Raw genomic sequence first — 25,364 nt, forward strand, 5'->3', positions numbered from 1 at the left:
CCTGTGTCCTGACGGTGTTCCTTCAGAAGCGAGTCCCCATTTCTTTCCATCAGTCTTACTTTCCAAAGCATTCTGAAGGATTGCAGCCTGCAAGGCTTGACTGCAATTTAGCGCAGTTATGGATTTCTGACTGAGAAGGAAAGCATCCGTTCTTCCCATAGGCTTTAGCAAGACTTGGAGATCGGATCCCAGCCATCTTCACCTGCCTTTGGGGGGAAGAATGAATGAAAGAGAGAGAGAGAGAGAGAGCAGGGGCTTGTTATCATCCTCTGTCTCCCTATTGGTTGCAAAAGTTGCAGAAGCGTCCAATAAGGAAGGGGCTGCAGGCATTTTGGGTGGCCGTTCATGTTTTTCCGGGTTAAGGAGAAAGAGAGGCTGCTTGGAGGAGCTCCGGAAGTTTATTGCAGGGGTTGACCAGCTGTCCCTGTGACTGGCGAGAAGTCGGGCTGGGTCCTACCATCTGCAGCAACAGGTGAGCACCGTGGGAGCAGGGAATCGCGGGCTGAAGGGCCGGGGGAGGCCGGATAAGCGTGCACTTTCCAATTGGGGGGGGGGGTTAATAAGCGAAGCCTGGAATGAATTGGATTTTCCAACCGCAGGAGAAAAGGGCCGATTGGCAATGAGACAGCAAGGTAGACTTCCCCTGACTATGGAAGATCCACTGATTTAGCAATTGGTAATAATCTCTTTTCCTTTCTGTAAATGTATTGAAATGTATCAGGACAGCAAGGGAATAGCTTGCTGCTGGGCAGGATATCTCTGTGTGTGTATGTCTGTGTGCTAAGGAATTGGGGCAAGAGTCATGGAGGGTTACAGTAAACCATAACAAGAACTGGGTGAAACTGTTACTCTGCTGCCGCCTCGATGTCTGGAGTGCTATCAGCCTACCCTGAATGTTGATGGGTTGTCATATCTTGAATTTGGATAAATATCTCTCCCTCAGTACAATCGGGGCTCAGAGATTTCTGCCCGTTAGGGCCTCTGAGTCAGCAGCTGCAAATAAACTGTTTTCTTGAAATAACGATCTCAGGTCTCTCTCTCCCCCCACGAACCCTTGTTTACCACATCAGCAGCTTCTCAGAAGAAGAAGGGTTGATTTTTAGATGCCAACTTTCTCTACTACTTAAGGAAGAACCAAACCTGCTTACAATCACCTTCCCTTCCCCACAACAGTAGAAAAGGGCAAGAGTCCAGTAGCACCTTAAAGACTTAACAAAAGAAAATATTTTTGTTAGTCTTTAAGGCGCTACTGGACTCCTGCCCTTTTCTACTACTGCAGACAGACTAACACAACTACCCACTGTGAATGATCTTCCCCACAACAGACACCCTGTGAGGTAGGTGGGGCTGAGGGAGGTCTAAGAGAGCCGTGACTAGCCCTAGGTCACCCAGCTGGCTTCATGTGTCGGAGTGGGTTCACCAGACTAGCATCCGCTACTCATTTGGAGAAGTGGGGAAACAAAATCAAGTTGGTTTCAGGTAGCCGGCTCAAGATTGACTTAGCCTTCCATCCTTCCGAGGTTGGTAAAATGAGGACCCAGATTTCTGGGGGTAAAGGGAAGATGACTGGGGAAGGCACTGGCAAACCACCCCATAAACAAAGTCTGCCTAGACTTAGGGTTCTTAGGGTTGCCAACCTCCAGGTATTATATACATGACACATACAAAGCACAAATATATACAATATGTACAATCTGCATAAAGCAGAAATGATTCCAAAGGTCTCAACAGAGTACCAGGTAAGTATTAGTATTGTAATCTTTGTGTATAAAGTCCATATAAAGCCACAATCATTTGATACAATACAATACTAATATATTTTAGACCTGCTGAAAGAAGATTGTTTTTAAACGTATTTGATTTTTCCTAGGCTCAGATGCTGTACTAGTTTGCTGTTCAACTGTTGTACCTTTAAGTGTATAAACAATAACTGGTTACATTTCCCCCCTCCCCCATAGTATTTGGATGGGAGACCACCAAGGAATACCAGGGTTGCTGTGCAGAGGAAGGCACTGGCAAACCACCTCTGTTAGTCTCTTGCCATGAAACCCCCCCCAAAAGGGGTCGCCATAAGTCTGCTGTGACTTGTTGGCACTTTACACACACAAATTACAGTTATTTGTCTTTGAAACAAACTCTAAACTTTTCTCAGACTTATCAACATTCAAACTATGGATAAGCAGCTTAACTTTGATAATATCTCAGGTGTGAGATTTCTAAGTTTCCCCGTATCCGGTTCGTCATTTAAATAGAAGATATTTTGCATTTGGAACAGTCGGTCTAACTACAGCTGTCACACTGCAATTCTTCCAGTTCCCTGCTGATGGTGGTAGAGTGTAGAATAAACTGGAGTGGTTAAATCCTCATTGAGGTCTAGCAGCTTGAGGCCTGGTCCAGCTAAATAAAATCTCATATTGCCCTTTGTAAAAATGGGGGCCTGTAGGGTCCATTTTACTGCAGAGGCATCTTTTGCATTGTCACTTTACAGAGAAGGTAGGCAACCACAGGATGCCATACGAGGGAGGGGTATCCCTCTCATATTCTCAATTATCCATTCAGTAGCTGAAACACCAATCACAGTTCATCTTCACTAGTAAAACAAAGCAACACTATGCAAAGCAACAGCGTTGGTATACGGTTCAATTTCCTGAAATAACATTTTAGTTATCCTTAAAATTAGGGTATTTTAATCCTTAAGAGGCGATTAGAGGGAAAGCCTTTTGTCTATTACAGTTAGATTATTTTTCATTATATCTTACTAACATTATTAAAAATCAGAGTTGCTGACAGTGTAATCTGATGTGCATCTTTTCCTTTTCGGTTTGTATTTTTCCTTGTATTGGTTTGGGCCACTTCTCCACCCATTAAAAATCCCTGTTATTTTTTTTAAGTTTTCAGAATTTTCTGCAAACCTGGGGCATTGTTCAGGTTTGTAGAAAGGTCTGTCTTGCGTATTCACAACTCCAGTTGCCGAATTTAAGTATCCTCAAATTTGGCCGACTTTGCTATTAGAATATACAAGTGGAAACCCACAAGGGGCATCTTATTTCCCCTCCCCCCAATATTTCCTGTTTCCTTTTCCTGAAAGTCCCGCATAGTCTCTCCCCTTTTCCTGTTTCCTTCTCTCCTTCCCACCAAACAGCACACCTACCATCACCTGCCCCTCTGTCTTCAGTTCCCCCTCCCCAGCAGCATCCACCTAGGAAAACTATGGGGCAGTTGTGAGTGCCAGCCACTGGGCCAGGTAGGGAACCCTCAAGGACTTATGGGGGGGGACATCACTTTCCCCTATATCCCTCTCCCACATTATTTGCCCTTTCCCTCCTTCTGGCAATCCCCATATCCTCTCCCCTTTCTCTGACTCATTCTCTGTCACCCACTCACCAACCTGTTTTTTATCTGCCTCTCATATTCAGCTATATTTATTATGTATTTACTTCAGTTATACCCTGCCTTTCCCTGCTTATACCATTCTCCTCTCCTTTTTATCCTCACAAGAACCTACCTATCCTCACAACCTACTGTGAGTTAGGTTAGGCTGAAAGTATGTGACTGGGCCCGAATCACTCAGTGAGCTTCTACAGCAAGATGGGGATTCAGACCTGGGTCTCCCAGATCATACTCTGAAGCTCTAACTGCTACACTGGATTCTGTAGGGTGCCCGCTGTTTAACAGTAGCAAGCAACCAGGCCTAGTTGAATCATGCAAGTCAGGTTGTATCGAGTAATCCAGTGGTTGCTCCCAGGCCTGGCTCCTATGAGTCCTCCTTCAAAGGCCAAAACAGCTCTGGAAAGGGCCCTGCCCCCTCCCGAGGCCTTTTACTGACAAAAACTGAAGCCTGGAATGCTGTGGTTGCCTAGTAACAGCCACTGAGGGAATCTTTTTTAAAGCTACAGACACTCCTTTTTATCATTTTTGGGTTTATTTAAACCCCCAATGTATTTTTTTTCATATTTTTTCTGCAAACCTGGGCATTGTTTAGGTTTGTAGAAAGATCTGTCGTGACCATTCATAGCTCCAGTCACCAGATTTTAAGTATCCAAAAATTTGGCCTACTTCTCTATTAGAATATAAGATGATGATTTATTCTAATATTAACACTGTACTGCTCAAGACTGTTTCATTGATGAAGGTGTCTTTTTCTTTTGTACAGTGTTTTTAAAAACTGATCATAACTCCTTGATAAATGGAAATTGAAGCATACTTAACTCAGCCTGGGATAAATCATGTTGGAAGCCTCACTATATTCCACCATAGGCAGGCAACCAACCCATTAGGAAACCAGCAGACTTATTAGCTTGACTTCTGCCCACTTGAATATGGTAGGATAGCTTTTCCATTAACAAGCTCTGCCCTTCTGTGACAGTCCCCTAATGTCAGGCTATTAGTAATTTGGCTACCATTAAAAAAAAATGGCTTTATGGCATATTGTGCCTTTATAGCATCAACTTGAAGCACACATAAATCCAAGTTCTTAGAAACCAGAGCCCCAACAATACTAATTTTAATTCAAAGAAGCCCCCCCCCCCATTTTAAAATTCACAATTTACACATTATTAAGACCATGTGGCCACCATGGATCTTGTTGTTCAGATATGTATCTGGAGTTCCATGCTGCAGGCATGCAGGGATCTGATTAGTATCAGGGCCATGGTAAACAGGGAGAAAGGCATAAGCCTCCTCCACACACTGTGCCCTCCCTCTCTACCAATGGAAATCAGGCCTGTACACACCTGGGAGTTAAGTTCTGAACACAGCGTTTCTAAACCACATCTGTCTATCAGCCGTGTGAGGAACATGAGAACTTGATAATATGTGAAGTTGCCTTCACCCTACCATGTAGGATGACCGGCATTCTTGGCAAACTGAACGTCACTTTTGTGTGTTTCTTCTCAGCAGGATTGTGGCCATGGCTGCCGATTCAGATGTGCTCCATTTCCAGTTTGAGCAGCAAGGGGATGCCGTGCTGCAGAAGATGAACCTCTTGCGGCAACAAAACCTCTTTTGTGATGTGTCAATCTACATCAATGACACCGAGTTCCAGGGGCACAAGGTGATTCTTGCTGCATGTTCCACCTTCATGAGGGACCAGTTTCTGCTCAACCAGTCCCAGCAAATGCGCATCACCATCTTGCAGAGTGCCGAGGTGGGCAGGAAGTTGCTGCTGTCATGCTACACTGGCGCTCTGGAGGTGAAAAAGAAGGAGCTTTTAAAATACCTTACGGCTGCAAGTTACTTGCAGATGGTGCATATTGTGGAGAAATGCACCGAGGCACTGTCACGGTACCTGGAAATCGATGCCTTTGTGGAGGGCAATAGCAGGAGCCCTGAAAAATGCCACTCTTCGGACATGGAGCTGGGGGGCAAAGATGCCAGTTTGGATAAAGACTGTGAAATCATTGAGATTTCAGAAGACAGTTCTGTGAATTTAGAGGATCACGTAAAGCAGGAAAAAGGGGATGATCGTCAGCCGCCCTTGCAAAATTTAATATCTGAAAGGAAGGATGTAAAAAGCCCTGAGATATCGACTGTTGAGATAGGATACAAAGATGATGAAATCTGCATTTTCCAAATGGATTCCATCGATGCGCCTGGGGTAGAAGATGAACAGTATTCACAACCTTCTACCTCCTCTAAAACAAACTTATATTTTCCCGAAACTCAGCACTCCTTGATCAACTCAACTGTTGAGAGCAGAATTTCAGAAGTGCCCGGGAGTCAGTTCCCGGGCTTCAGGGGTGAGAACCCAGAAGGAGCTGTGAGTGCTGTGGGTGGGTTCCAAAATCCAGAGGACTCTGGCTATTCATGGCGCCACCAGTGTCCAAAATGCCCCCGGGGGTTCCTTCACCTCGATAACTATCTCCGCCACTTGAAGATGCACAAACTGTTCTTGTGTTTGCAATGTGGGAAAACCTTCACACAAAAGAAGAACCTGAACCGGCACATCCGAGGGCACATGGGGATCCGCCCATTCCAGTGCATGGTGTGCCTGAAGACATTTACAGCCAAAAGCACCCTCCAGGACCACTTGAATATTCATAGTGGAGACCGGCCTTACAAGTGCCACTGCTGTGACATGGACTTCAAGCACAAATCGGCCCTCAAGAAGCACCTGACATCTGTTCACGGGAGGGGCAACATGGACAAAGCAGCCTTTGACTCCATTACTGAAGTCAGAATAGACTATGATTAATGCATGTGTAGGTAAGGCCAGCCTCCCACTAAGACCCCAATTCGACACGCTGGCCAGGAAGTTGCATCCCAGTATTTCCAAGGGTGTTAATTTCAGGCTTGCAAATTTTAGGCTGGTCAACTTAGAATCATAGAGTTGGAAGGGGCCATACAGGCCATCTAGTCCAACCCCCTGCTCAATGCAGGATCAGCCTAGGGCATCCCTGACGAGTGTTTGTCCAGCATCTGCTTATAGACAGATAGTGAGGGGGCGCTCACCACCTTCCTAGGCAAGCTGATCTTACTGTCAAACAACTCTTACTGTAAAACATTTTTTCCTAATATCCAGTCGGTACCTTTTCGCCCACAATTTAAACACATTATTGTGAGTCCTATCCTCTGCTGCCAATAGGAACAGCTCCCTGCCCTCCTCTAAGTGACAGCCCTTCAAATTCTTAAAGAGAGCAATCATGTCCTCCCTCAACCTCCTCTTCTCCAGACTAAACATTCCCAGTTCCCTCAGCCTTTCCTCGTAGGGCTTGGTCTCCAGGCCCCTGATCATCCTCGTTGCTCTCCTCTGTACCCGCTCGATTCAGTCCTTTTTGAAGTGAGGCCTACAGAACTGCACACAATACTCCAGGTGCAGCCTGACCAATGCAGTGTACAGCAGAACTATGACATCTTGTGATTTGGATGTTATGCCTCTGTTGATGTACACTAAGATTGCATTAGATTTTTTTGTTGCTGCATCACACTGGCTGCTCATATTTAACTTACAGTCCACCCATACCCCAAGAGCTTGTTCACACACACTGCCATGCAGAAGTGTATCCCCCATCCAGTATGCATGTCCCTCATTTTTGTTACCCAGATGTAGAACTCAGCACTTATCCTTGTTGAATTGCACTTATCCTTGTTGAATTGCATCTTGTTCACATCCGCCCACTTTTCCAGTGTGTTCAGATCTCATTGAATTCTATCTCTACCTTCTGGTGTGTTTGCTGTACCTCCCACTTTGGTGTCATCTGCAAATTTAATGAATAGCCCCTCCACACCCTCATCCAGATCATTTATAAAAATATTGAAAAGTACTGGGCCCAGAACTGAACCCTGTGGCATCCCACTGGATACCTTCCCCCCCCCCCCCATTCAAATGAAATGCCATTGACAACTGCTCTTTGAGTGCGGTTCTCCAACCAGTTCCCTACCCACCTAACTATCCACAGTCCTCTAGTTTACCCATCAGAACATCATGGGAAACCCTGTCAAAAGCCTTGCTGAAATCTAGGTAAACATCAACATCAAACACATTCCCTCGATCCAGTAAGCTTGTCACTCGATCAAAGAAGGAAACTAGGTTGGTCTGGCAGGACCTGTTATGCTTTGACCATCTACACTTTGGGATCCAGTCTGATCTGTGGGTCCCAAGCAGAAGGAACTAGTTGAAAATCCAATGCAATTGCTATATCCATTGGCCTCCTTTGTCCTGCTGTCCCATGCAACATCAGCCTAATTTGGTTTCCATTTTGATAGGCATGTTATAATCACATTGTTACCCATCCTTATTTAAGGGGCTCAAGTCCATGAAGATGGTTCTCCACTCCTCCATTTTATTCTCACAACAACCCTGTGAGATAGGCTAGCCTAAGCAATAGTGACTGTCCCAAGGCTGAGTGAAGGTTTTAACCAAGGTTGTTCCAGTTCTCCACTCTAACCCATTCTCCTGTTGCATTAGAAAACAGCTGTCCTTCCTTTATTTCTTTGCCTTCAACTTTGTTCCATACAACTGTCTTTACTAGCAAATACATACACATATATATAAATATAATATTTTTCTGTAGCAGCTTAATAGGCTTGTTCTATCATATGATCAGTTGGTCTTGGCTTTTGTAAATTTGGATGTAAATCTTTTGGTGTGTTAATCATTGTAGCCTCAAGCCGCAGAAAACTGTACTTGTACAATATTATACAATCTGGGATGTAAACCCTCGTTCGTGTGTGTTTATGCAGAGAGCTGTGTTACAATTTCATGAGGGTTCCATTAGCTACTTCATCTCAAAGTGCTGTTTTGTAATTACAGGAAAAACCATGCTGTTATATTGTTGTTGGTTTGCATACATGTTTCTTCCACATGGTTGTACTGAAAATAAAGACTGGTTGAGATGCATGACTGATACAAAAAAAACCTTTCAGACATATCTATCTTCTGGACATTACCTCACGTGTCAGGTTGGGTGATGTCCACTTCCTACTCAGCTAGCATAACTGGCGTATAAATAGTACTTCGGAGTCCAGATTAGTTTTCCAGGTGCCTCAGCAACAGGTCACCAGAAATCCCCACTGACCTCTGCAGCCCTGGCTAAAAATACCTGAAAATTGAGAGATTCTAAAAAGTAACCCACTGGAGCAATGGAAGTAGTAGCAAGGCCTCCTGTCCCAGAACAGGGAGATGATGTCTGCTGTTAAGTCTGTGCTACCTGAGACGGCTTTGCCACCCAAAAAGCACTGAGAAACGTGAGAACACAAGAAAAGGGCATCTTACATGTGTCAAAAAGCTGATGCTGCTTTACTGGAATAAGCAGACGTTAAAACCTTTTTTTTTTAATGGTGAATCGCATAAAATGTATGGACACTATATTAAAATGCTAAAATAATTCCTGGACAGGGCAATGCCATAAAGACGAGCAGATAGTTCGAGGCCTGGTGGGGGGGGAGAGCCAGCGGGTCAGTTCAAGCTGTAAACCTCACCAGTTGTAACCTGTAAAATGAAAGGCGGCCTAATTAGGAGAAAATTAAATGTATAGGAAGCACATAAACTCTGTGCTTGCAGAACGGACAATGATGCATAGTTAACTAGAAATTAGGGAAATGATTTGTTTTTAGTTATGTATGCCTAAAAACATAATCCAATCAGCGCCCGTGCATCTTTGTCCGCCCCACCCCCTTTTGGACGTTCCTTTGAAGCACGGCGGATGTCACCCCCAGAGACAGACTCTATGATCAACTCCCTGTCCCTTCTAGCTGTCAGACTCTATGTTGTCCTCCAGCTGGGATCAGGCGCCGCTTTTTTTTTTCCCCGTTCCGTTTCACGTGACCAGCTGACCGGGCGGGTTCGGCTTCGCCGCGGCGCGTCTCGCGAGAAGTAGGCGGGACCGCGAGAGGTGGGCGGGGCTCCCGGCTGTCACCGCGATGAGGAGACGCCGCCGTCGTCGCCGCCGACGCTGGGCCGCTCCGGGGTGCGCCCCTCAGGGGGTGTGAGGAGAGGCCGGGCCCAACCGCAGGTACGGGAGGTGGACGGTGGCAGCCGCAGCACCACCAGCGGTCGCTGAGGGGTGGTGTCCGCCCCAGACCCCGCCCCCTCCCACCCAGACTTCCGCGGTGGGGGAGGCTGTTTGGTCCCTCCCTTCTAGGCCTCCGTGAGCCCCTCCCCCACGAAGGAGGTAATGCTTCTCAGGGCAGCTGTCTCTCTCCCCCCCCCCCAGGTATCCGCCGTTTAAGACCGAGAATGGGAGTGACCCCGTCCAGTCTCCATCCTTCGGGCCTCCTTGAGCCCCATCCTCTCAGTATCCCCCCCCTCTTTCACACACACACACACACACACACACACACACGAAGGTTGTGCTCATTTGCAGGGCAGCCCTTGGGTCGGAGAAAGGTCTGCCCTGGCAGGAGGAACCAAGGGCTCCACGTCTTCCCTTCTCCTTAAGGAGACGATGAACCCCTCCCCTCCCCTTGATGAGGGTGGGGATGGCAGTTCAAGGGTCGCTATTTCACCCTCAATTTGCTTCTCCCAGGGAGGGAGGGGCTGATATTGACATTCAGGCAAGGGCTGTTTCGCTTGTGATCACTTTCTTGGGGAGGGGTTGGGGGCATTTTGTCAGGTCTCCGAGGAAGGGAATGGGTTTATTTGCATCTTGTCATGGTGCCAGTAAACTGGGAATGAGGAAGCTGTTGTAAAAGGGAGAGTGTGAACCTTCTAGCCCCATGTCTGTTCCCACTGCCATCAATTGTCTCCTTTGGGGTGATGATTCCTCACAAAAGTGGAAGTCCCCCCCTCAAAAATAGAAGAAGAAAAGTGTGTGCAAATTTGAACACAGGCAACCTTTTTTCCACCCCCTCTCTTTTGTCTCCTCTCTTCCTGTCTTCCCCCTACCACTCTTTTTCCCTTTCCATCTTCCATTGGAGTTACATAAATAAGAGAGGATGGATGTGTGAAATACCCCTTCTACTGATTTAACAGCATGCAAGGCCATCTAATGTTTAAAATGCTGGAAGTCAGCTTTCATGTTAGAGAGAACTGCTCTTCAGGCTTTGGTATTTAGAGCATTGTTAAGGAATGTAAAGTTACATATCCAGATTGTTAAGCTTTCTAAGCAACGTATGTACTGCCGTTAATATCTGGAACAAGAAGCAACATATTTAGGAGGGCCACCCACTTGTCATAGGTCTTCCTCAGACATGACATAACTTGAACATGGAAACACGGACGTAAGAAATCTCACGCAAAACAGGTTGATACCGCTGATCACAATCACACATACATGTATTTTGCTGCATGTACCATGCATGCCTGGAAGATGTGATTGTTCCCTGCTTGTGTACAGCTCCCTATACATATAGAGCTAAACACATCTGCTTCTCTAGCAAGTGACAGTCTACATATGTGTTACACACTGTTTCCTACATAGAGCTGTTTTCCAGATAGCAATGTTGTCATTGAAACAGCCCCTTAGTTATAGGCAGTAGACGAGCAGATCTTTCCTCCATTCAGTAATCTGTTAAATATTTAAGCTACATCAGTCTTCAAAAGGATGCAAATATTATTGCTCTTTTGGACTCAGAATGAAGTATGTTACCAACATTCTGTGGTGCAGATAGAGGCTGATGCTTCAGATGAGATGCTGACTAATTTGATCTCACCTTTGCAGTTATCTTCTTTGTAATTCTACACATTTTCTACCATTACACCTTCCTCTTAGTGAGGATGTTAATGTATTCACAACATAGCGACTGTCTTCATCTTTTGTTTCACTCCTATGAAAATGTAGGAAAGGCTCTTTCGAATGTTAACATCTTGTGGGAACATTGATGAAAAAACAGTGATAGAAATGGCTTTGAAGCTCAGTGAGAAATTCAGATGGCCCAAATTGTCTTTCAACTAGCCTGTGCTTTACAGTGTCGAAAACATTTGCTTAGTGGTTGAAAGGATGCTTACCAGTTATCTCAGCAAGTGCTGATTTTTTTCATCTTTTGAAAGAATTCTGCGTTATTCAACATCATGCATTTTTCACCTTCAGGGATTTACCCAATAATTTTCAGTGGTGTGGTTAAGCCAGAGAGTGCCCTCTACAGGCATGTGTTCATGTGGCAGCAGCTACCACTCTGTGTTGAAGGGAAGGGGGTTGGCCCAATAACACATACAGTCTTACCTAGGTATTTATGTTTAAAGCTCAGGCAGATAACTATTTTCCCTTGTATTTACTTTGATGTTTTCTTTGTTATTTTGCTTTTTAGAAGTGTGGGGTTTTTTTTATGCTGTTGATATTTGAATAAAATCATCATAAACACTGAAGAAATTGAATAAAAACCAGAGTCTAAAACAATTATTTTTTTTCATCCTTCCGCTGACTTAACCCTATCCACCATCAGAAAACCACAAGCATGGAATTAAGTATAAACATATGAGCCATTTTTCTTTTGAAAGGCATGTGGTTCAAGGGAAAACGTGGTGGGCCATGGAGAAAGTGTATGTGTGTTTCAGGGAAGGATTGTTTTGCCTTAAGTTATTTGCTAAGAACTGGCTTGGGTTTTAGCTATAAAGTTTGGAAGTCTGGCACAGTCTCTTGGAAAGGTGAATTCAGATTCACCCCCCCCCCCCAAAAAGGCTTAATCTGTTCTGTATTGTCCCATTGACTGAACAGGAGGGAAGTGTTGGGTAGGGAAGTCTGGTTGTGGTTGGTGTTTCACACTTATAGATAAGTCTCAAGTTTGCCAGCATTCACAACATAGAATGTGAAAGTTTTGCATCCTATGGCAAACTGAGCTTAACCAGTAGTCTAAGAAAGACATTCTGCACATGGCTAGGGCCACTGTCATCTATCTTTCATTGTATATTCCAAGACTCATCCTTGGCTCAGAAAAGCAGTGGTTGTGGCAGACATCACTCAATATGCAGAAATAAGTGAGTCTGTTCTATCTAGAGGAAGTTTATTTAGGCTTCAAGTCATCACATCTAAACGATGCAGAGGGCTATTATTGTGATGCTGCTCTTTCCTTGACTTTGGCAATGACTCAGGTCTCCTTATGTTCTATGGAAGCAAACTGGTGTGTAAAGAAGCAAAGGCCCCTCTGTAAGTAATTGCATGCTTGTACGTTGATAAGTGTGAATAGGGAACTGATTGTGGGGTACTTTGGAACCCTTCTCCTTGTGTGTGTTAACAGACTGGATAATACTTATTCAGCTTTGACAGATGGGAGGGTAACAGTTAAAATCTCACTATTTGCAGTGATGTCCCAGGTTATTAAAACTAACAAGTAAGATTATGGAAGTCTGTTTATTTTAAATGAAATTTAGTTCCAGATAAATCTGGTTCAGATTGCAGCCTCACACCAGGTAAGCATAATTAATTTAAACAAAACCTATCAGGATGAGATTTAGTCCAGAGGACCTCTGTGTGTAATTTACCTATATACTAAAATTTGTAATTTCCCCCTTGCTGAAGACATTCACTTAAAACCCAATTAGGTTATCTAAAAATTATAAATTTTTGTCCCAGCATCCTTTGTTATTTCTCCTGAACATCTTGAAATCTGAAAGATACTGCATCTAAGCATAGAGGATCTATTTGGTGATCATGGCTAACAGTCATTGGTATTCTTTATTAGAACAAACTCACAGACATCTGTCAGTGGCTATAGAAAGTTCAGTAAAGGTGGACTAGCTTTCCTGGAAGACACTTGCCTACTACTGCCAGTTGCCTTGGGTGCCCGCTGTTCAGTTGCAATTGCAGAGGAACGTAGGGTGTGTTGTACGGCATGTACTCAGTTCAGTCCAAGCAGCCACGAAGCACAGCAGGCCTGGCTAGCTCCCTCCACAAACTGAGCAGGTGCCTTAGAACATGCCTCAGAATTCTCTGCAGCAGGCTGAGGTTCCAGTTGATGTGGAAACAGTTCCCTGAATTAGCTTTTAAAGCCTTAGGTCTATGAGCTTAACTCTCACCAAGTAAATTGCTCTTGAGGTGCCTTCCAGAATATTCTTGGGCTTCCAGAAATCTTCAGGGGGAGGGAGTAGCTCAAGTGGGAGTGAGCCACTAGGAATACCCCTCTGTTCAGATCCTGTTGTATAAACCTGGTACAATGGTGGAGGGATTGAGAGACCAGGATCAGTTGACATTGATGGGGCACTGTGGAAGTGGCAGCCTCACATGTGTTTGGCCCACACCACCCTGTCCTATCCATTGTCTCTTGTCCATGGGAACAGTCAGGTGTCTAAGTTTTGCTTATGAAATTCTGTGGAGCATCATGTAGAGTTATGGTTAGGTACTCAATAAATTAATAATCAGTTGGATCCAACCAGCTTTTTCACTGATCAAAAAGGAAGGAAGCGGTCCATTTTGGCCAGCGAAAAGGCCATCCTTGGCGATCATGGGTGAGATTAATCAATGAAGCTGCCTGGATGCAGCCCAGTAACTTTTAATTGTGTCCAGAGGGGGATCCAGTGCAGGCTAGTTTTAATATATAAAAAAAAGGAAGAGATCAAGTAGCTGATTCTATAGAAACACCTTGCTGGGTGAAAAAGTGACCACCCTGTCTAAAATTCCAGCTGCAATAACAAGAAGCATCCAAACCACCCATTCCTTTATGTGCCTCCTCATCAGTTAAGGCAGCTGTGTCAAACATAAGGGCCGTGGGCCGGATCCAGCCCCTTGAGAGCTCTTATCTGACCTGCGAGCTGGCCAAGGCAGCCACCCCCACACCCCAATTCTTGATCTGGGCTGGCAAGGCATGGTCCGGCCCAGCCCAACCAAGTGACATTTATGTAACAATTGAGTTCGACACCCCTGAGTTAAGGTTTTCTTCAGAGGCCCTGTTCTGTGCGCCCCCATCTTCAGAGGTGAGGTGGATGGTTATCAGAGACAGGCCCTTCTCAGTAGAGCCACAAGTTTTGGGGTGCCTTCTCCATTACTATTCACCTGGCGCAGCTTTAGGAAGTGGGTGAAAACTCAACTCCTCCTCCCAGCTTTTGATTGACTGACCCCCCTCCTTTGAATGCTATTTTAATTCTCCTTTCAATCCTTTTTTAAATTAAAAAAAATCTTTTTAGTACTAGACTCGCAGTTTTGACTGTGGGATTTGGCTGTGGCTGCTGCTGTTGTTTCTTGTTTTATTTGGGTCAATTTTTTCGTGATAAATTTTTGTTGTCTCAAAAGCCAGTCTCTTGAGAAACTATAAATATTTTAAATTCTAAAATGAGTACAACATGTTGTTTATTACTAGAATCGGTGGACTGATATGGAGTGTCTCTGCCTGAAGCACTATCCTCCCATTGAAATCAAAACTTACTCCTAGCTGTGGTTCTGTGGAGATGGTCTTTAAAAAGTGTTAAAAAGTGTGGACTGTGGCTACTTTAGATGTGCTCAGGCCATGCAGAATTTGTGCAGTTCTTTGAATCTGTGCTAAGTCATTATAGCTGAACTCATTAAATTAAATGTTTCTAGTAACTCTCCACTCTGCTGTCATTTAATTTAAGGCCTCTGAAATGGCCTTGCTAAAAATTGAATACATTCTGATGGTGAAGGAATGTTTTTGAGGTATTGTGGTCATAAGAACGTAAGAAAAGCCATCCTGGATCAGACCAAGGCTCACCAAGTCAGCAGTCTGTTCACACAGTGGCCAACCAGGTGTCTCTAGGAAGCCCACAAAAGACGACTGCAGCAACATCCTACCTGTGTTCCACAGCATCTGATATAACAGGCATGCTCCTCTGATACCGGAGACAATAGGTACTCATCATGACTAGTAGCCATGGATAGCCCTATCCTCCATGAACATGTCCACTCCCCTCTTAAAGCCTTCCAAGTTGGCGGACATCAACACATCCATGGGCAAAGAGTTCCACAATTTAACTATGCATTGTGTGAAGAAATACTTAATTTTGTCTGTTTTGAATCTCTCACCCTTCAGCTTCAGCAGATGAACCCACATACTAGTATTATGAGAGAGGGAGAAAAGCTTCTCCCTGTCCATTCTCCACACCATGCATAATTTTATAGACCTCCGTCATGTTTCCCCTTATTAACCTTTTTTCTGAGCTAAACAGCCCTAAGCGTTTTAACCACTCCTCATAGGGCAGTTTCTCTAGCCCTGTGATCATTTTGGTTGCTGTTTTCTGCACCTTCTCAAGCTCTGCAGTATCCTTTTTTAGGTATGGTGACCAGAACTGTTCACAGTATTCCAAGTGTGATCTCACCATAGATTTATACAAGGGCAGTATGATAGCAGCAGTTTTATTCTGTATTCCTTGTCTAATTACGGCCAGCATGGAATTTGCCTTTTTCACAGCAGCCACACACTAAGTTGACATTTTCATCAAACTATCCTCTACCACGTCAAGATCCCTCTCTTGGTCTGTCACCACCAGTGCAGATCCCATCAGTGTGTATGTGAAGTTGGGATTTTTTGCCCCAGTATGTATCACTTTACACTTGCTCACATTGAGCAAGTGTAAAGTGATACATATTGGAGAGATCCTTTTGGTGCTCTTCACAGTCCGTTTTTGTTTTAACCACCCTAAATAATTTGGTGTCATCTGCAAACTTGGTTTACGATGTTGAGGTGCCCTTCGGTGCCGTGGTCCCAAACACCACAAGTTTTGACTGCTATGGGACAGGGTGATGATGAAATAGACAACTAGCAGCTGTGTGTGTGTGTGTGTGTGTGAAGTGCTGTCATGTCACTTCCTACTCATGGCAACCTTAGGTAAAAATTATTGTAGGGCATCATTGCATTTGCTCAGTTGATGACAAGTAGTGTGGTCCTTTCAGATTTATGTTTTTGAATTGTGTGTTTGAATTTTTACATTGGCCATCTTGTAGACTGGATGTTTGAAAGGAGAGGACAGCATTGCGTTGAAGGAAACAAAACCAATGAACAATGGCCACGGTGGGTGTGATGCCCTTGCCTTGGAATGGTGAAATGATCCATCAGAAGGAATCCTCTGCTTCAGAAATACCAAAGCAGCACACAGATCCAACTTTGAACAACTCGGAAAGAATAAATCCTTCCAAAAGCTAGAAATTCTGCATGGAGATAGGAACACTTTGTATCGAGTATATCCTGTTGCTTTGAAGGCATTAGGTAGCCGAGGTTCCAAACAATTTTTAAACAGATGGTTGTAATTAAAATATATGCAAAAAAGAGAGAGAGAAGCAAGTCCTTAAATCAGCAGCATTCTAGTAAGCATTTTAATGTGTTGCTGCTAATTAAATTGTCGAGCAGCCAAACCTAACTGAACTATGAAGCTAGAAGTTGTTAGCATTTAAGCGAAGTTAAGAATTGCTTCAGTTTAAGAGCCCTGTTGAATGTGCAAATCGAATGATGGTTGCCTGTTTTGAGACAGAGAGATGGGTCCAAACTTTGTTTCCTGCCTCCAGATCTACCCCACACGCAGTATTGAACTGATCTTGGCAAGAGCAGCAAAAATAAGGGGTCTTCTGTGTGTTTCTGAGCAGCAGAAGTGCTAATGCAGAAGGCGTATTAGCCACAAGAAGCCATCCAACTGGTTTCCCAGTTGGTGGTACCCAAAAGCCAAGACCTGTTTGGCTGCTGTGCTGTGTTTCAGCTGTGGGTGTGGCAGTTCCTCTTTGGAGCATTACTGGGCAACTGGTAGTTGGACAGTGGTGGTATTGCAGAATGGGTTGCTGAGTTCCCAGATGTTGACTCTGTTTGGGATTTATTACTATTGTCTTTATTTATTTATTTTGCTTTTAAGCTGCTATGCTGAGGGCTCTCTGTACTGCTTTCTGATTTCAATAAAATGCTGAAATTTTGTACCCCAGACAGGTCATAAAATGCTCTTGGGTTGAATCCTGTGGATCCATTCTGCTAACGGTGGTATTTTCCCTATGCAGAAATCCATTCAAGATAGCAGAATGTTCATTATACCAGAGGAAAACATTGACAGGCGAATACATCCATGGGGTCCAACCCCTTGTTTGGCATAATTTATTCCAGGGGTTTTTTTGTGAGCAACAGAGCTCTTTCTCCAGCCTCTGATATATTATTAAGCCACTGTTTGGGCTTCTATTATTTCACCAGGCATTCGTGCACAGCTGCATTCATAAGGACCAGAAACTTGCATTTTACTGAAGGTTGGGCTTCCCAAGAAGCTGAATTCTCAGGCCAGTACTTCATTCTGTCCTTTTCTGTCTTCCACTTTATGTGGTAGATATGTGCATATCACTTGGTATGCCATACAGAAAAACTTGATTTGAAATGGGGTGGGGGGGAGGGAAGATATGTTTTAGACTGGAGTTTGTTTTGAGTTTTCCAGAACTGAGACATTAAGCAGGAACGAATAGTTAAATGGGCTCACAGCAGCCTCAGCAGCACGTCCCTAATGCTGTGTCTGTATTTTAACTGCATAACTGAAGTTTCATTGTTCCAATCACAGAAGGGCATTTTTAACACTATGTCTCTATAGGGGAGCACCCAGAAATAGCCACTAAGAAATGGCCAAATCTGCGCAAGAGATCTGTGTCTTTAAAAACCTCCCAGGGTTTCCTTTGGAGTGAATAGATCCATGCAAGGCTTTGATGCAAATGTCTTTGGTCATTTCTCAACTGCTTTCCCCCTCATATATTTGAAAAACACTAATATAGAAATGCCATGATGTCAGTAGCCCGTGATATCAGTTCTATACCAAGAGGTATAGAAAATGGCCAGGTCTAAGCCTGTATTCCCTACATCTGTATTCAAAGAGGGGTTTAAATTGTCTGCATGTGTGCCTGTCCTCTTCATTATCATTCAGCTACACAGCTTTCATATCTTACTTGCATATCTAGTAGGCCACTAGTAAATCCGGTACAAGTCTCCTTGGGTGGAGTCAGATGAAAGCTATTGATGATCGTATTAACTGTTTTAATATTTGGTATTGTAGTGTGGTGTTGTAAAGTTATGCTGTTTTCTGCTGGCGATCATGGGACCAGCAGCATGTACAGAAGCCATGTGGAATGAGGGCTGGAGGAGAATTGTGCGAGTTTGAGTAAAAAAGCTGCCTCAGATTGGAGAAATAAATTTTTAAATCCCAAATGACCTCTTTAGCTTGAGCCAGATTGAGCAGGCAGATGCATCAAATTATTTCCCCTGCACTTTATGTAATAACTCATATACTCTAAAAGATACATCTTTTTCCAAGCCCTTGATCATGCTACTAAAGTAGAACAGATATGCAGATCAGTTGTTTGGTCAAATGTCAAGTATTGTTAATTGCCCAGCCAATTTACCATAGTCAAATATTATCACATATTCCAGGAAGTTAAAAATTCCCCTGTTTAAGTGGCAGCTCCTCCTTTTATTTCGTAATTGTGTTATTTTTAACAGCTGCCTTTAAAACCTGCCTTTAGTTTTTAATGGTTGCTACTACTTTGCTTTATTTTTGTTCTCATTTCACCTTTAGTGTTCCATAATAAAAGCAATTGAAAGATAACTAAAGGTACAGGTAGTCCTCTGTGCAAACACTTGATCATTACTGACCCATAGGGAGATGTGTGACATCTCCCTATGGGTCAGTAATGACCAAGTGTTTGCACAGAGGACTACCTGTACCTTTAGTTATCTTTCAGTTGCTTTTATTATGGAACACTACAGGTGAAATGAGAACAAAAATAAAGCAAAGTAGTAGCAACTGTGTTTACGGGGTGGTTTGCCATTGCCTTCCCCAGTCATCTACACTTTACCCCAGCAAGCTAGGTACTCATTTTACAGACCTCGGAAGGATGGAAGGCTGAATCAACCTTGAGCTGGCTACCTAAAACCAACTACTGTTCAATAAATTGTTTACCATTACAGAAACCTTAACCGAGTGGTGTCAAACATGTGGCAGAAGTAACATCTTTGAATTGGTATTGCATTTTTTCAGCTTCCAGGATAGGCTGGAGCCTTTGTGTCAGCATATGTTGCAGGGCACGGTCTATATGTCCATGCAGTCAACTTTCTTTTTATACACAACATTCACTTTTTCAGATACCTGGGCATCCAGAACATTTCCTAGCCAAATAAAGATGGTCTCAATGGGATTTCACCTTGAAGTGTGGGGGGAGCAATTTCAGAGCTGGCCCAAACAACCTCTCTGACATTGCAAAGAGGCCTACTGTTAGGGTCTCATGCTGCCTTATTGATGCTCATACCTTGGGTTGAATCCAACCAGTTGTTCTGCTTATGAAAAAGAAAGGAAGGGTCCCCTTCAGACCTCCCCAGAAGGCTATGGCAGGGATCATGGGACCAGCATGAACCCAAGCCATATGAGATTGGGGCTGTAGTGAGGAGGAGAATAGTGCGAGAATGTGTAAAAAAGTAAGCTAGCTCCAGTCCTTTGTTCTCTGAACTCCAGTCCTCCATTCTCTGTTTGTTCTAAATGTTTTTTTTCCTCACTGACTCATTCAGATTCTGCTACATGAAGTCTCCAGTATGGTAGCCAAAAGAAAATGTAAGAAATGAAGTAAAATTGGCCTTGTTCATTCCAGCTGTATAATATTGGGCAGAGATATATCCAGGCTTTTAAAAAGTCCTCATATAGTATATAGTGAGCTCAAATAGGCTAGGTGCAGCCAGATAATTGATGAATAGTTTGCTTGCATTGTGCTGAGTCACTAAAAAAAACACCCAACGCTTTGCATACTACGTTCCTGGCCTGAGGCAAGCTAATTCTGTGTCTGTGTACATGTGCTTTTTTGCAACTGAAGACTAGCTTAAAATGTTCTCAAGCTGCCTCTGAGAGATATTTTCATTCCCTTTTCTAGGCTAGAATCCCAAACCTCATGGGTTACCCATGATGGGTTTTAAACTCATCTTCCCAATGGCAAAATGTGTAAACCTCCAGCTCTTTCTGTACATTAACACATTTCATTTGCTTCACAGCTGCCAAACAATAGACGGTGAAATAATGGTTTGCTAGCTGTCGGAGTGAGCGCCCACCTTCTACAATGCCCGTGCAGGCAGCACAGTGGACAGAATTCCTGTCCTGTCCGATCTGCTACAATGAATTTGATGAGAACGTGCACAAGCCCATCAGCTTAGGCTGCTCGCACACAGTCTGCAAGACCTGCCTGAACAAGCTACACCGTAAGGCCTGCCCTTTCGACCAGACAGCCATCAACACTGACATCGATGTGCTTCCCGTAAACTTTGCACTTCTCCAGTTAGTTGGAGCCCAGGTAGGTGCTCCCAGACCTCTTTGCTCTTCACTTAGCCAAAGCTACATGCAGTCATGTGGATTTATTGATTTATGTATTTTGCCAAATTCATACCCCACCTTTCTGCCCTCATAAAGGCCACCTTATGGATCTGTGTAAGGGTAAGGGTAACTGATGTAGATCACTGTTGTTGCTCTGGTGTGAGTGGGTGGGCGACTGTCCCCCCCCCACACATTTCTTTGATCAGACGTGGCCCTCCTGAGCTGCTTTTAAGCCCAAGCAGGGGCAAAAATAGTCTCTCCATTGTGCCCATCCTTTTTGTCTCCTGGGGCTTGAAGCAGGGGCCGTTTATTTATATTTATTTGTTTACAAGATTTATATCCTATCTTTCAGCCCAATCAGGGCCACCAAGGAAGTATAAAACAGAGCAGTATAAAACACATCATAGAATGAGCTAAAAACAAAACGAAAGAATATATATCTAAAAACACAGAAACATCAATTAAAACACCGAGCAGGAAGTAGAGATCATTGAGGGAACACTGGGCACATAAGGAAGTCTTCACCTTCTGGTTGAAGACAGTGAGAGAACAGAAAGACAAGATTTTGGGGGTTGGGGAGCTGCATATCACCTTGAACAGCACAGTAGCCCTAATTCTATGTAGCACACACAGACTCCTGACAACTGTTGTTTGCAGTTCAGTTTCATGTCATGGGAATCCACATGTGAACCCCCTCGCCTCACATGTAGTTTGGCCCTAAAGGCGGGGGATCCTCATAAGATCCTCATAAGTCTACACTATCTGCAAACAGGCAGTGAGGAGAAGAATGTCTTGAACCACAATCTCGTGTGCCTTGTCAAATGCAGGAAGGTTGGAATGCAGTTGTAAATCTGCCTTCCTGCACAGTCAGCTCTGATCAGATACGGGATGCGAAAGCACTGAGAACAGCCTTTCTGTGTTTATCACTTGTGCACATTGGATTTGTAACTGTGTGAATCAGCCCTGTGTTTCTTTGCGCTATGGAGAAGAACGGCTAGCTGTGTTATCAGGCTAGCTGTGTGACTTGCTGCTTGCTTCTCGGCCAAGTGTTCCCCAAAATTCTTGTATCCTAAACAACTCCCTTTTCAAAGGTTCTAAATATGGAGCAAGATCTCTCTGCTTACTTTTCCTTGTTGGATCAACAATTAGAGCTGTTTCAGTTCAACCACGGTGACCTTTTGGTTTGCCACAATATTTTTTGGCCTGTATTTGATTACAGTCCATCTTGTTTTATTAGTTCTTCTGCTACATCTCTGGTTTGAGCTGCACTCAAGTTAAGCAGTTGCTTTCTCAAAGTACAGAAGATCTTCAACTTTGTTTCCTTCCTAAATGGAGAACTTCCAGGTTTATCTGTCCATTAGTGCTGGGAATGGGCTGGCTACAAAAAATAAATAAATCTTACTGACACAGCTACGTTTTTAAAATGTTATTAGTATGGATTTATATATTTTGTGTTGTTGAATTCACGTACCTTCATGATGTCATCACCCCTCCCCTACCAGTAGCTAAGGAATAAAGTGTTTGTTAACCTTTGCCTGGTGTCCCGTGTGATGGCAGTTGAGCCTGCCAGTGACTGTTCTCCTGCACCTTTGACAGGTACCTGATCACCAGACTGTCAAGCTAAGTAACCTAGGAGAGAACAAGCACTACGAGATAGCAAAGAAATGTGTGGAAGACCTGGCACTTTATTTAAAGCCGCTGAGTGGAGGCAAGGGTGAGTTCTTACTGATGATTCTCCACGTGGGCAAGTGAAAGCAGCCAAGACAAGTGTTGGGTTTGCCCTGTTAAAATCAAAGGCTTTAGAATTTAAATCCTCTCTGTTACTGTATCTAATGGCCAAGTGGGTGGCTTGTGCTAGTCTCGAAAAATAACAGCAACAACATAAGATAGAGGTTGCAACATCCTGGAAGACTTACAACCTATGAAGAAAAACTACTGTCAACACAAAAGTAAAACATGCATATGCTCCAGGAAACAAGGAATGTTGAGAGTAGTTGAGTCAGTTAGAGGAAGCAAGAGGGTGCTGAGGAAATTAGCCGGAGACCTTATGGAATCCTGGAGGGGGAGGTTTGTGAGTGTGTGTGCGGGGGAATCTTACAGATTGCTTGTTCTTCCCCTTTGTAACTCCCCCAGGCTGTAAGCTTGTTCCTATACTAGTGAGCTTCACGGTTGAGTGCCAGCAGTAAGACAGTAAAGCAGGACCCCTCATAGACAAGAGAGGGCTGTTTACAACAATAAAAAAACCCCAAAAGGCTGTGAATTGTTGTAAACACATTTCTTCTCTTCTTTTGTCTTCTTTGTATTAAGCTACTGTTTAATGTAATGTATGCAATAAATAAAAGACAAAATATGGCTTTCAGCATACTGGCTTTCAGTATACTAAAATATACAAAATATGACATTGTGACCTTAAAAAAAAAACCTTCACCTGTTAAGGATTAAGCATGCTCATTGCCCTCAGAATTTTGAGTGAAGTTGACAGATAAAACAGCAGGGGAATGTAAAATTTGTGCTCAAGACCCTAAGAGCTTATAATATACTGGAGGAGGAGATCTGGGTCAGAGTGAAATTTTTCAGTTATTTCTGCTCTTCATATTTTTTTCATGAGCCCTCAACCTGCCACTTTTTCTAATAGCAAACTTGGGACAGCAGTTGGGGGGGGAGACTGATGTTGCCTGCGCCCCAAACAGTTTGAAGTAACCTGGCATGGGAGGTAAAAATAAGGTTTGGGGATATGCATCCCTTTACCCTAGTTTCCTTTTCCCCTATCAAAATTCACCCACATAGTATGGGGAGGGAGGGTGCAAAAACATCTCCTTCCCCTCACTATACCCCTCAGGTTTATATTTAACCAGCAGCTTCCTGCTAACCTCTTCCCTATCCTCAACAGTCAAGGCACTGAGTCTACAGCAATTGTAATATATCATTAGGCTGCTCAAATCTGGGGATAAGCAAGCCACAGTCTCACTAAGCTGCGTGTGTATGCAGGGAATTTCCAGTTGTCTGTCCTCCTCTCCCCCCCACATGCAACTCTTTGCAGGCTGTCAATTTATACCTCTTTTTGGTATGTGTGCATTTCATATCTCCCCCCCCCCTTTGGGGACTAGGTAGGGAAATAGTGAAGTCTTACTGTTGAGTGTGCATTCAAATGTCCCTTGGCTAACCTGTGTCTCCCCCCTCCCCCTTTCAAAGGTGTTGCCAGTTTGAACCAGAGCGCGCTGAGCCGTCCAATGCAAAGGAAGCTGGTGACACTGGTGAACTGTCAGCTGGTAGAAGAAGAGGGTCGGGTGAGAGCCATGCGGGCAGCCCGCTCCCTTGGCGAGAGAACTGTGACGGAGCTGATCTTACAGCATCAGAACCCTCAGCAGCTGTCTGCCAATCTGTGGGCTGCTGTCAGGGCACGAGGGTGCCAGTTTCTAGGGCCAGGTAAGCCCTTGTGTAAAGGGAAGTGGGATGGTTCATTGTTCTTGCTGTTGTGTTTAGATTTAATATCTCTTGGGAAAGAGCAGAAGGCTGGGGAGCCTTCTCAATGAAGTTGAAAACGTACAAAGGTGCATTCGTTTTGCCTGTATAAAACTGCTGGCTGGCAGGATGCTTGTAGCGGCAGGTATGGAACCAAAACCCCCACCCCAGCCTGCCAGCAAATGCAGCTGTTGGTCTCTCCATCTTGCTACTCTCCATCTTTCTCTTTAGGGAGGTGAGAAGCAGAGCGAGAAAGTGGCCATCCCCTAGCCATGCTTCCTTGTCTCTTGTCTCCTGTCACCCCAAAACACCCAAGTATAGTAATGGAAGGAAGGGGGAGAGGGATATGGCAGCTATGGGTGGAAGAGAGACAGTAATCTTTAAGGGGCCAGGTTGAACCCCTTGTGCATGAGCAGGCATTCTGTGCAGAGACAAATTGCATAGTCCCTGTTCCCTGGAGTTGTCCCAGGAGGTTCTCCAGAAGCAAAATCTGAAGCAAAATTAGGGGCTCCTACACAAACAAAAGTGTTAAGGAATGTCAAGAGAAGCCAAAAGAGTTTTGATAAAATGAGTGAAATTTCACAGGAGAGCTTCAGCATGTGAGAAAAGGCAAAGTGGGGAATGGCCTCATTGTCTAGGGGCCAGAAGGCCCTGCACTATTTCAGGGGCGTGGAGATACTCCCTCCAGCAGAGCTGCAATGTCTTTTGGGGGGGAGGAGGAGCAGGGAGGAGTGTTGCAATGGTGTGGACAGCTAATGCACAAAGCCCAAGAGAACCTGCAGCCTGCCTTATGAGGGAGACTGATTTCCAACATCTTTGTGGTCGATGTGTCTCTACTGTGGTCTTAAAATTGGACGAGGCTGTGACTGCTTCACTATTTGAGAAGTCTGGCTCCTTTTTTCCCCTTGCATGATGTAGTGGGTGGCCTCTGTTCACTTTTTAAAGCACTTGTTAGGTATCCATTCCCCACTGTCTGCAAAGCCATAGTCAGAGTCTGATTCAGCACCAGAGCCCCTGTGTCCTTTCAGCCTGGGGATTGTTTGTCTTGTCCTTTTGAGACCATAACTTCAGCTTGTGGCCTTGTAGCTATGCAGGAGGAAGCCTTGAAACTGGTGCTGCTGGCCTTAGAAGACGGCTCTGCCCTCTCCCGGAAAGTGCTGGTGCTTTTTGTTGTCCAGAGGCTGGAGCCACGATTCCCCCAGGCGTCGAAAACAAGCATTGGCCACGTTGTGCAGCTGCTGTATCGAGCTTCATGCTTCAAGGTAAAATGTTGAATCAG

At 44.3% G+C, this 25,364-nt stretch overlaps 2 protein-coding genes across 4 annotated transcripts in view; both read left to right on the top strand.

The window, feature by feature from the left end:
• Window positions 1-370: 370 nt before the first annotated feature.
• Window positions 371-6,213, top strand: ZBTB6 (zinc finger and BTB domain containing 6). Of its 2 annotated transcripts, none has more exons than XM_056860053.1 (2): window positions 371-472; window positions 4,897-6,213. In XM_056860053.1, exon 2 carries the CDS (start codon window positions 4,910-4,912, stop codon window positions 6,191-6,193), a length of 1,284 nt encoding a protein of 427 aa, XP_056716031.1. In that variant the 5' UTR covers window positions 371-472; window positions 4,897-4,909; the 3' UTR covers window positions 6,194-6,213. The 2 variants fall into 2 exon arrangements, with proteins under 2 accessions (XP_056716031.1, XP_056716032.1); XM_056860054.1 differs by having other exon boundaries at window positions 4,900-6,213.
• A 3,124-nt stretch (window positions 6,214-9,337) lies between these two features.
• RC3H2 (ring finger and CCCH-type domains 2) overlaps window positions 9,338-25,364 on the top strand; it is a 33,928-nt gene continuing 17,901 nt past the window's right edge. For both annotated transcript variants that reach the window (XM_056860044.1, XM_056860045.1), the window contains exons 1-5: window positions 9,338-9,452; window positions 20,308-20,603; window positions 22,220-22,337; window positions 23,816-24,049; window positions 25,172-25,347. In XM_056860044.1, coding sequence (XP_056716022.1) covers window positions 20,373-20,603; window positions 22,220-22,337; window positions 23,816-24,049; window positions 25,172-25,347 — 759 coding nt within the window. In that variant the 5' untranslated portion in view covers window positions 9,338-9,452; window positions 20,308-20,372. The remainder of the gene's footprint in view (window positions 9,453-20,307; window positions 20,604-22,219; window positions 22,338-23,815; window positions 24,050-25,171; window positions 25,348-25,364) is intronic.

This window comes from Euleptes europaea, chromosome 14, assembly GCF_029931775.1.
Source record: "Euleptes europaea isolate rEulEur1 chromosome 14, rEulEur1.hap1, whole genome shotgun sequence".
Classification (NCBI taxonomy): Eukaryota; Metazoa; Chordata; class Lepidosauria; order Squamata; family Sphaerodactylidae; genus Euleptes; species Euleptes europaea.